An 11,345-nucleotide genomic window follows, 5' to 3' on the forward strand; every position below is an offset into this window, starting at 1 on the left:
TAAAAATCTTTCAGATAACACAAAACCATGGATGTAATATCTAGCCTATTGACAGCACGAAACCCTGAGCAGCTGTAGTCTCTCTCTCTCTCTCTCTCGCTCGCTCGCTTGCTCTCTCGCTCTCTCTCTCTCGCGCTCCCCTCCGCCGCTTTTCATTCGTATCCTTCATCCATAGACTAGACTCTGGCTCACGTGAATACGGGCGGCCATCCAATTATAACAACCTCATCCACACTGTTTAAATCATTTAAATATTGAGCCATAGCATTGAAAATGGCACGTTTAGATAACAGGAGCCTATAAATTCTATAGACACTTTTAGTATCAATCTGAGCCTGTCAGTAGCAAAGAAAATCCCTTTTATAGGACAAAAAGCAAGGCTCAACAATTGCCCCAATATGTTACATTGTAGCTCGGTTTGCACTGGCCTGTCATTGCGATCTCGCTCAATATTGAACCAAATTGAAAGATTTTTGGTCACATCAGTCTATTAGACACAACTGATTGAGGAAATGGGTTGAAAAAAATGGTATTTACCCTTTAATCTAACCTCTGAATTTTGCTTGACTGCAGTAATCCATTAATTTTCATAATTTTCACTATCTGTTTAATTTTAGTTTTAATCTTTTTTACTGTCATTCTGTGAGTTACAGTAGCTGCTCTCGTCTGCTGCATATGGATGTCATGTCAAGATGATTTTTCTGTCCATCACTTCTCTGTTTCCTGGTTTGTCTCACCTCTCTGTTTTTGTCTGTCTGTCTTTCTGTCTAAATCTGTCACCGTGCACTCTCCAACAACACTTAACATGTGCTTTCCTTACATTTATGTTGCATTTTGATCTCTCACTCTTTAAAAGATAAGGCTGGTGTTATTCTATACTTCTGTCATTGGCAACACTTTCCATGAAAAGACCAAAACCAACAAAGCTTACAAATATTTAATTTTATTTCTAATTAATGCTAAATATTTTATAAAACATCTGGGCACTGTAGTTTTTAGCAAATGTTACTCAAATAGAAGTAAATAGTGCATTCGTTGGGGTCTATTTTGAAACTGCAGATGAATACACATTTGGTGCTCTTGTAGTGAGTATTTCCAGCAGCAGCAGTGTATGTGTGTGTTTATGGTAATTAACGGCGCATGTCACCCAGTGCAATAGTGTGTCTCATTGATGTGTTTTTAATTGAACAATATTACACAAAAAGCTAGCTAGCAAGTTGTTGGTGAGTGATGGTGGTGAGTAGACTTTAGAAACGGGAGCCAGTGGAGGTTTTGGAAGAAAGGGGTGACGTGGACTCTGCGGCGGGTGCCAATGTATCAGGCTTTGGATACACACATACATCTTGGTAGGATTGTCACTGTTGGTTTTGGCTGGTTCATGGAGAAGAAGAAAATACTGAATATCGCCCATCTTATTCTTCCTAAGTTTCTTCTCTCCTCTTCTGTCTTCCCTTTCTCCTAATTTTGATGCCCACTGCTAATGTTTTGCCCACCTCCCTCTTGTATGTGCTGTCTGATAGCGGAGCCACCCTCGCCACGCCCCTGGGACCCACCTGGCAGTATGTACCACATGTTGCCACCTCTCTTTTTCTCTTCTTCTTCTTTTTCTTCTCTCCTCCTCTTGTCCTATCCCTCTTTTTCTTCTTCTCTCATGTCTGTGTTTGCCTCCATGTGCTCCTCTCATCTCAGTGCAGAGTTCACACCCTCTTGCCATCATGGAGAAAGTGACCATCCTACATATACAGTATACTTTACTGGTCATTCCATGAAAGTGCTGATAGATAGATACATCACATGCAACACACATTTACATTTACATAAAATACTTAGATCCCTGGAAAAGTATTTGTATGTGTATCCGGGGTATGTCAAGCACTATGTCCTGCTTTTCAGTCATTAACTACAGCAGCACAGTACGACACTTTGGTAACATGTGGTTGTGTGTGCTGTATGAGTTTCATTATGTAGTATTGTAGTAGTGTAGTAGTGTTTTTATGTGTCTGTGTATGATTGTGAAACAAGACAGGGACAGCACTGCTGCTTTCTTGCTTTGAAATAACTATCTTCTTGTAACTACACCACTAAAACCTGTCCGACCTTATCTGTCATTTAATGTTACTTTCAGTCTTAAAAGCTTATTTTTTACACATGAAAACAAAAGTGGACGGAGGAAGTCTGATTTATCTCTCAAACCTTTTACTGGCACTTACTTTCAGACAATTTTAATCATTTAAAATGTCTTTTTAATGGCATATTATGTCATTTATCAAAAAAGTAAGATTTAAGACTGCATACTAGATTAAATGGCAATACAGATATTTTCCACAGTGTTGTGATATTGTTGTCCCTGACTGTAGCTACAGGATAGGCTGTGTGGTTGGAAGAAGAGGAACAGCACCACCACCCTACAATTGTCAGTGAAAGAGCAATTAATCAAAATAGTAGTTCAAGAATATGTTGTGTGTCATCTCATGGCTATTAAGGTCCCTATGATACCATGCCTAAATACATTTTAGCACTAGAGGCTACACAATCTAGATACATATTGATATATTAGGGAACTAAAATGACTAAAAAACAATTTATTAAAATCATCAAACAAAATCTAGGGCAGTAACCAGCAGGTGGGGTGCTAATGTAGCTGCTGTTCCAGTTCCCTGTCACATCAGTTTGTTGCCTGGTAGCTGTACCGGTCAGGACAATAAGAATGAGGTGGGGTGAGTTTCAATGTCCTCAAAGCATTAGTTTAACTATTAATTCCTGGAGAGAGATTGGTGAATGTAAAGTTAAAGGAACACACCACGGAATACTTTATATTATATATATTATATATTCATATTTTATCACATCACAATGTTAAAACAATGTGACAAAGGTAAAGGGGTTTGTTTTATTGCACCTACTGTACAGAGAATTATTGCCTGAATCTGCCGCTCGGCTCTACGCACCACGTGAAAGGTTGCGTTGTTAAGTTGACTAACCCACAACTTCACTGTTTTGGTTCACTCTCAGCGCTCTCATAGCTACATTGTGGCAGCAGCAGGTAACAGTTTTCAGCAGAACAGCTGAAAACTGTTAGTACACCACCTGCTCAGCACCACATAGCAGACAGATAGAGTTAGAGACTAGCTGGTGTACATTGTGGAGCATTTAGCAGCTAAAGAGCCACATGTTACCCTGGTAGAGACCAAAAATCACGAATTGCTGGATTTGAAATAATCAACTCTTTGCAAACGTTTTTAAAAGTTTGTTATATCAGCTTAAAAGATGATGTTGATGATATGTCAAAGCCAATTTATTCCCACTGCCCCCAAGTGGCCAAAAAGATTGGTTTTGCAGGTTTAATGTTTTGAGTATCAAACAGCAGTTTAGATCTCCTTTTGCAGAAATCAGCTGGGACACTGGCGTAAACATGACAAAAAAACAACAACGTCAACTGTGTATATTACTGAAAAACACAACTGACCCATACAGGAAAGACATTACTTCCATTAAGTCGATACAAACCATCTAAAATCAAACATGGCAGTTTTTTTTCCCCTCCCTAACCGACTGCAGTGCTGTGCAGCAGCAGTAGGCTTAGTGCTGCCACTGGTGGTCAGAAGCTACATTGCAGCAATTATTCTGATGAAAACGGTAGTCTCCTTTATAAAATCACCATGCAGCAAGTCTGTATTTTAAACATTGTTCCCATAATGAATTTCATGATGCCCAAGTAACTGGTGTGTGGACATTCCCTCTGATAGCAATCAGGCCTAACATTAGGGACAATGAAATGAGCCAACAGGAAGTGAGCGTTTCCTAATACTTAAACATTTAATTTAGTGGAGTAGTCCTTTAAGTAAAACACAATGTGTTGATTGGCGAGTGTTAGCCACTTGATTACACTTGTTTCTAAGGTTGGAGTGTTGAAAAAGCCCAAAAATGCCAGAAGGCCACTGTCAACACCCCACCTCTTCTTTGTTCGCTAGCAGAGACTCCTGCTAGCTTAAAAGTTTTGTAATAGGTACGTATTCAAGTTCGGTCACAGATTTGTGTTCATTCTTCTCAAACTCTTCTTGCATCTATTTCTGGAGAAGAACGGGTAGAACTTCGGTCGTACGACAAAACATGGCAGTCCATTGGTTGTTTCGTTTGTGTATCGTGGATATTTTGGTGATCCAGTAGAAGTGGTCTGGGTAAAAACCACAGCCGCCCCTCTACTCTACTTTCACTTCACGCGTCTCCACTTTTCTCTCAGCCTATTGTAGACCTCAGTCCCATCAAGCGCTCAGCATCCTCGCTGACACCACAGCTGAGGGAGTATGACCTGGAACGGCCCGGCTTGGCCCAGTCCTCAACGGGGCCGGAGCAAGTCCAGGGCCAGGATAGAGCCCACCACCATCACCACCACCACCGCTGCCATAGACGCAGGGACAAGGAAAAAGACAAGAAGCAGACTTCACTGGATAGAGCTGCATCAGTACAACCATCCAGCACAGTTGGTGAGACAAAAAGATTTTGAATTGATACAATGGATTTTCAGAGGATTTCAATCATAATTCTGTTAAGTAACAGAGTCGCAAAATCAGAGATGAAAAGTTAGACATGGGTGCTGACACAGAGGCTAACAGAAAAATGCTAGGTCAGCCAACCAAAAAAGAACCCTTACTCAATTCAATACACTGTCACATTTCAGTTGTTTCATCACAAAAGTCAAACAAGAAGTAAAACCAGAGTTGGTTGAGCAGGAAAGGAAATTCTTGACCTTGAAAAACTTTAGTTTGGACATAGAAAAATTCCGGACTATACGCACACCCACTAGCTTTTTGGTGGGCTTTCATTGACCTCTAATTTAATTCAATTTCAATTTAATTTATAGTATCAATTCATAACAAGAGTTATCTCGAGATCTCGAGACACTTTACAGATAGAGTAGGTCTAGACCACACTCAGAATTTACAAGGACCCAACAGTTCTAGTAGTTCCCTCCAGCAAGCAACAGTGCGACAGTGGCGAGGAAAAACTTCCTTTTCGAAACCTCGGACAGACCCAGGCTCTTGGTAGCGGTGTCTGACGACCGGTTGGGGGTAGTGGAAAATAACAAAAATAGAAAAATAGTAGTTTTGTAGCAGTTCTTTGTAGTAGTTCATGCATGCAGGGCATTGTCGGCATACAGGCACAGCAGGACGTAGCAGGAGTAGCTGGGCACCGCAGAGTGTAGCAGATGAACTGGCAGCGCAGAACGTGTAGCGCCAATGGCGACAGATGCTACCATGATTTTGGAGCCTCTCTGATCTGAGGGAACATGCTGGGGAAAAAAGAACAAAAGGACTCCGGGGAAGGACTCCCCAGAGCTAGGTTAGTAAACGCATTTCTGGGACATGGATGCACATAAATGGAAAGATAGGAAGATAAGGAGAGAGGAGCTCAGTGTGTCAAAGGATGTCAGGAAGGTCAGGAGGGTCAAAGTGGGGATAGGATACAAACCCTGGTTAGGGTAGGGGAAGAAACAGTTGGGTTAGGGTCAAGAAGGTCAAAGTGGGGGATGAGATACAAACCCTGGTTAGGGTAGGGGGAGAAACAGTTGGTTAGGGTCAAGAAGGTCAAATTGGGGATGGGATACAAACCCTGGTTAGGGTAGGGGGAGAAACCGTTGGGTTAGGTCAAGAAGGTCAGAGTGGGGGATGAGATACAAACCTGGTTAGGGAGGGGGAGAAACAGTTGGGGTTAGGGTCAGGAAGTCAGAGTGGGGGATGGGATACAACCCTGTTTAGGGTAGGGTATATTATTGTTATATGATAGATAGATCTGACACTATGACGGAAGCAGGTGGGCCGGGTTCTATGTCCAACTATAGCTTTATCAAAAGGAAGTCTTAAGCCTACTCTTAAATGTGGAGACGGTGTCTGCCTCCTGAACCCAAACTGGAACCTGTTCCACGGAGAGAGCCTGATAGCTGAACGCTCTGGCTTCTAAGTAGTTTTCTCTATGAAAACCGAGTTAGTAATGGACCTTGAGTTGGATGTTTTTGTTGTGTTTTGTTTCGTGCTTGTGGTCCCATTCTGTTCACTCAGGTCGCCTGATGATAAATTCTTTAAACTAACTGCCTCAAGAGAATCTAAGAATTGAAAGCAAAATGAACGTTCCGTTACCCTGTAAGTACCGCCTGTGGCCACAGTGGTCGCCTTCACATACATCCTCCATAGTCTCACTTTGCCAGACCCTCTTCCAAAAGACTCTAAAGGAGGGTCGGGCTACTCCTCATAGCAATTGGGGGGGAAACGTGCCTTGGTTTTAATGGCATTTCTTTAAATCAATCAGAATTTTCATGGGCGGTGTTAAACTCTGCTCAGAGTTGCTGCTAAATAGTTGTATGAAAGAAAGCTGAGATTGGACAGATGTCTAGCTTTAATATCTTGAGCAAAGTATTTTTAAAATCAATTTAGGTGGCATATTTTAGGTTGTTGAGAGATTATTCATTTTTTAGCAATATTCTATAAACAGTTAGGAGAACATACACATAGAAACTTGGCATCACTTTAATGGAGAGACGCAATGGTTAGCCAGGCTATCCTGTATATTACATGGATGTCTCACATAGCTGTAAAAATTCTTTATAGGATTAAAGTTTCCATGTCGGGTTATGTAGGGGAAGGGGTTCACCACACAGCTTTCCATCTGATTAGCATCGTGAGCTCTCAGAGGAAATCTGCTTTGCTGGGGATCATTGCTCTCTTTGTTCCCTCTGACGTAACAGTTTCATTTATAAAATGAAGACGGGCTGCACAGCCTTCACACTTAGAGCTGCAAAATATAAATGAAAAAGGGAGTTTACATTTTCTTCATTTTAAAAAGCAGAAACAAGCTGTGCCCATAGGAAAGCGCCATGGTGATTGCTCTTTCCTTTAGAAATTTTTGTAGGGACGGGTCCATCTCTTCTTCTCGTCTGGAGCCTCAATTGTGGTTTGTCCTCCATTCTCTAGAGCTCCACACCCATCCTTCCACCACTGTGATGTTGGAACAGTGGGCTTCAGCCATTACAGTGATGCCTTTATGGCTACAGCAAGAAGGATTTGCAAAAGGTATATATCATCCCTTCTTAAAAGCCATCAGGGGTGACTCCCATCAAAGAAAACAAGGAATCCTTACGGATCTCGATTTTAAAATATCGACCAAGCTGAGTAGATATCATCCCGTATTATACTTTAATACGTTTCCCACAGGACCAAAAGGTGTGGACACAGTTTGAGTCTGTTTCTCCACAATTCCTCCAGCAGCTACTTGTTGCTGAAGAACTATACCTTCCTGTGATGTTGTGTGTTGTAAAATACTTTGCTACCATGTTCTTTTTGAATTCTCTCCAGCGATTGAAGGAAGTTACTCTGTGTGCTTCAGAACAGATTTTACACCCAGCATTCAAGGGAATAGCTCTCTGAGCTCCGTCTTCCACCATTTGACACAAATGTGCAGCAGCAGGCATTGGCTTTTTGCCATGATGAGGTCTTGTCTCCCACTCACGCGACGTTGGGGTTCTGTAGAATTCCTAGAAAAAAAATGAAATTATCTATTAAATACTGGAGTTAATCATTTGCTGTTCAGACAAACTAAAACAATATGACATATTGCATCACTTGCTGCACCACTACTTCTTTTTAATAAATTTCCCATGCCAGGTTTTTGATTACTTCTTCCAATTAGAACAAGTTATACTGTGTATACATTTTATTAATCATGTTCAATCGGGCAAGTTGTCTTTTGCAAGAGAGAAACACAAACACAGCCAGACAGACATAACGCAAACATACAAAAGATTAGCCAGACATAGAAAGCACTTCAGCGTCAGACACAATCATAGACTTTACTGAATACATTTTAAAGTTTAAAATGAAGTGGAAAGTACGCCAGACAGTTAAAAGGACCGAAAAACAAACCCTCTTTTTCCATAATATGACCAGGTTACCTGGTGATATAATCATGACTGGAAACATTGGGACACTCACACCAAACAATCGCTTGATAATTAGCACTACAGGCAAGAAGAAAATAGTGTTTTGGATTTTAGTAGTATCTGGTTTGGTGAGCCATTTTAAATTTGAGAAGTAAATGATTCTAGCCACTTTCAGCATGGAAATAAAGGATCTATCCATAGTCAAGCACAGACATGGTGGTTGACTGTACAAAATGTTCCTGTCCTCAAGACTGAAAAAGTGTTTTGTGCCACCTGCTCTACATGCTGTTTGAATGTGAGACTCCCTGGTATTATATATCCACAATTTTATAGAGTTTTATTTTATTTCTATGTGTATACACTGTATTCCGATTTCTTTGCAGCATAGAGAGTCAGCGTCACACTCTTTTTGCCGTCAGGGGTCGTCTGCTAAGGCAATTAGAGCTTAGGGTGGCAGCAGGGTGTTTTTTGTTAACGGGTGGGTAACGCTGGGGCAGCAGCTGGCATTATTGCTGAGATAAAAGGCACAGTGGACAGGTCCAGCACAGGATTTATGGGTACCTCTTGGTCAGATAGCAGAACATCCAACGCCCCTCTACATCTATTAAACTGAGAGAAACGGCAGAGAGTGAAAGAGTGTTTCACTCCTCAAAGCCTGTCATTCTGGAGGCAGATCTGACACATCGAGATGAATAGGCTTCTGGTTTCTGTCATCACGTTTTTAATCTGAAAACTGGAGTTATTCCAGCACTGAGGAGAGTCATTTCACCACAGTGCTTTGCTTTATGCCATACACCCGGGTCTAGATAGAACGTGCACATATGCACTTACGCATTCATGCACACACACCACACACACCACACCCCAAGATGAGCCATTTTCTTTTAATTAGAAGTGTATGATATATCATGGAATAATATTCACAGTGCAAAAACACATTTGTAGATAATAACACGTAATTAACTTACTGAGATCTTAGTGTTCACTTTCCCTACAAGATCATGAGCAAGCTGAATTAAGACACAACATGAAGTCAACCTGGGCCTCACTTTGACCTCAGCAGTGGGTTTTAAGTTCTCTCTCTTCAATTCAAATGAAATCATTTAAAATTTCTTTATCCCACCAACGCTAAATCATTAAAACTGTAATGCCCCACATATTTTCACTAAAGTTGGGACAGTTGTGTCTTTCATTACATTTGGCACTGCATTGAATATTGCATGCATGTAATGCATGAACCTGAGGCATCCAACACAAGGTCAGATACTTGCACTTTGTCCAAGTGAAGATTCTTATCTATTCTTTTTACATGCTTACGTGGTGTTGCATGTAAAAATCTAAGTATGAATTGAAAACACAGTTTTTGCCTAAGGTTTTTTCTACAGTTGAAGCCCTTATGTGTAGGACAAGAGAGATAGTTGAAAGCACCTATGTTAGGTCACTAATTTTCACCAGGAATGTCTAATTTTACAACAAATAAACAATATTTTCTACCCCCAATGCTTGACAGACCCTACCCTACACCATGACCAGAATTTAGACCGGACATTGTATACCTTTTGAACAGTTAGGCTCCATGTTTAAAAAACATCTCATTTGAATGAATGACATTTAATGAAACCTGCATCGTCATTGACACAAACAAAAACATTGCTCCATACTACTATGTCTACTATGTTCTCCTCAGCGACTTTAATCTCAAACTGTGCTGACTGCACATCTTTTTTTCTTCTTCAACATAACGATAGATAGATAAAAGTGTAAACCACAAACAGGTTTTTCCGCCTGCGTCTTCTCTTTAATTTGATGTTGCCATCCTCCAGATTCGTTCACCGACTCTTCATGAAGGTTTGTCCAGAGAACGAGCTAGGGAGCGGGACCGCAGCCGGCCGCATGAGAGGAGGCACCACTCTTCAGCAGGAGAGAAGCAGCGCTACTACTCCTGTGACCGTTACGGCAGCAGGGAGCATTGTCACACCAAGTCAGCCGGTCCCAGTCGATCCACGTCTCCCGGAGAGGACAGGACGCGGGTTTGCTCAAACAGGTGAGTTAACTGCCATATGTGGCTTGGTGAGAACAGCTAGTTTGCCGTGCTCACCCTGTGGTCTGTAAGTGGAAGTGACAGTGACACGTTTCATTCTTTTGGCTCTTTTTTCTACCTGGTATTTGTATTGCATATACAGTACATACAATACAGTACATGGTATCCATACTCACTCGTTTATGTGTATATAATTACAATTATTTATGTATTTTTATGACAGAATAAAACCAAACCAAACTCTGAAATTGAAATCATATTTTTACTACAGTTATTACACCAGATTGTTGAATTGAAGTTACAATATGAACTTTAAGAGTATTATAACACCAGCCCTCTCTGAGTGAAAGCTTTAAGCCTGTTTTACCCTGAAACAGCAGTGTGATGGGCATGGTTGGGGTGAGGTCATAAAATCTACTCCTTAGGACCTGTCCCACAACCAACAGAATGTCACAGTGTACTGATTCACCCTGGAGTACACTTCTACATCACCACAGCGGGAGAAGTTGCTATTGGAGGCCAGGAAAACAAGATTTCATGGTTTCACGTTGCTTTTTAGCCTCCAGTGTGCTGGAGCTCAACCAAAACACAAAAAACAAAGGCTGTTCCTATGAACATTTGTACATATAGCTACGAAGAGCAATGTACTGTTCTTTGCATGTATTCTAATATTGACTGCCTCTGTATAAGACAGAGATGTGCTATGGAGGAGGTTTAGGGTGGTTGGGTGGTACCTAGTCTATATCCACTACGTTACACTTCCGGGTTTGGTCAGGTGGACGCTTGAAATTCCCCTGATACCCGTCTTTTCTGCCATATGTCCTTACTTTTTGCTTTCTTTGTTCGGGAATATAACTTCCGGTGGATTTCTGAGTTTTCTGTTGCGTGACTTAAATGTCCACGTTCCACCAAAACAAGTTCCTTCCCGAGTCTTTCTTTGCAGAGGCCTCCGCAGCGCTGTGGAGGAAGGTCTGGCATATGAGACTAGTGGGTCTTAAAACACGGCTTTAAAGCTGGGGAGTAGCTTGGTGTCCTGGACAAAGTTAGGGAAAACACAAGACTACGAATGGGTGCCTTCTGGAGTCAGGGTACTGTATCTATTAAGGGAGAACGGTGTTTAATATATTTTTTAAATCTTTTTATTGAATTTTTCAACATACTTATTTACTTATCACAACACACACCACAGTATAAAACTACAGTGAGAAAATACTTTAGTGAAAAGTGCACTTCATGAGGTTTTTTAACATATATGAGTTCCCCCATGTTGCCTATGTCCCCCAGTGGCTAGAATGGTGACAGATGTAACAAGCCCTGCTCTGCCATTGTGGGACTGTCTCTATGGCTTAATTCTGCAACCAAGGCATAATTTTT

General features: G+C 41.2%; 1 protein-coding gene across 8 annotated transcripts in view; it reads left to right on the plus strand.

Annotated features, from left to right (window-relative positions):
- The window catches only part of cacna1bb (calcium channel, voltage-dependent, N type, alpha 1B subunit, b), a 300,576-nt gene that overhangs the window by 280,229 nt on the left and 9,002 nt on the right, over positions 1-11,345 (plus strand). For all 8 annotated transcript variants that reach the window (XM_032540360.1, XM_032540362.1, XM_032540361.1 and 5 more), the window contains 2 exons: positions 1,521-1,559; positions 4,241-4,484. In XM_032540360.1, the coding sequence (XP_032396251.1) occupies positions 1,521-1,559; positions 4,241-4,484 (283 nt within the window). The remainder of the gene's footprint in view (positions 1-1,520; positions 1,560-4,240; positions 4,485-11,345) is intronic.

This window comes from Etheostoma spectabile, chromosome 16, assembly GCF_008692095.1.
Source record: "Etheostoma spectabile isolate EspeVRDwgs_2016 chromosome 16, UIUC_Espe_1.0, whole genome shotgun sequence".
Classification (NCBI taxonomy): domain Eukaryota; kingdom Metazoa; phylum Chordata; class Actinopteri; order Perciformes; family Percidae; genus Etheostoma; species Etheostoma spectabile.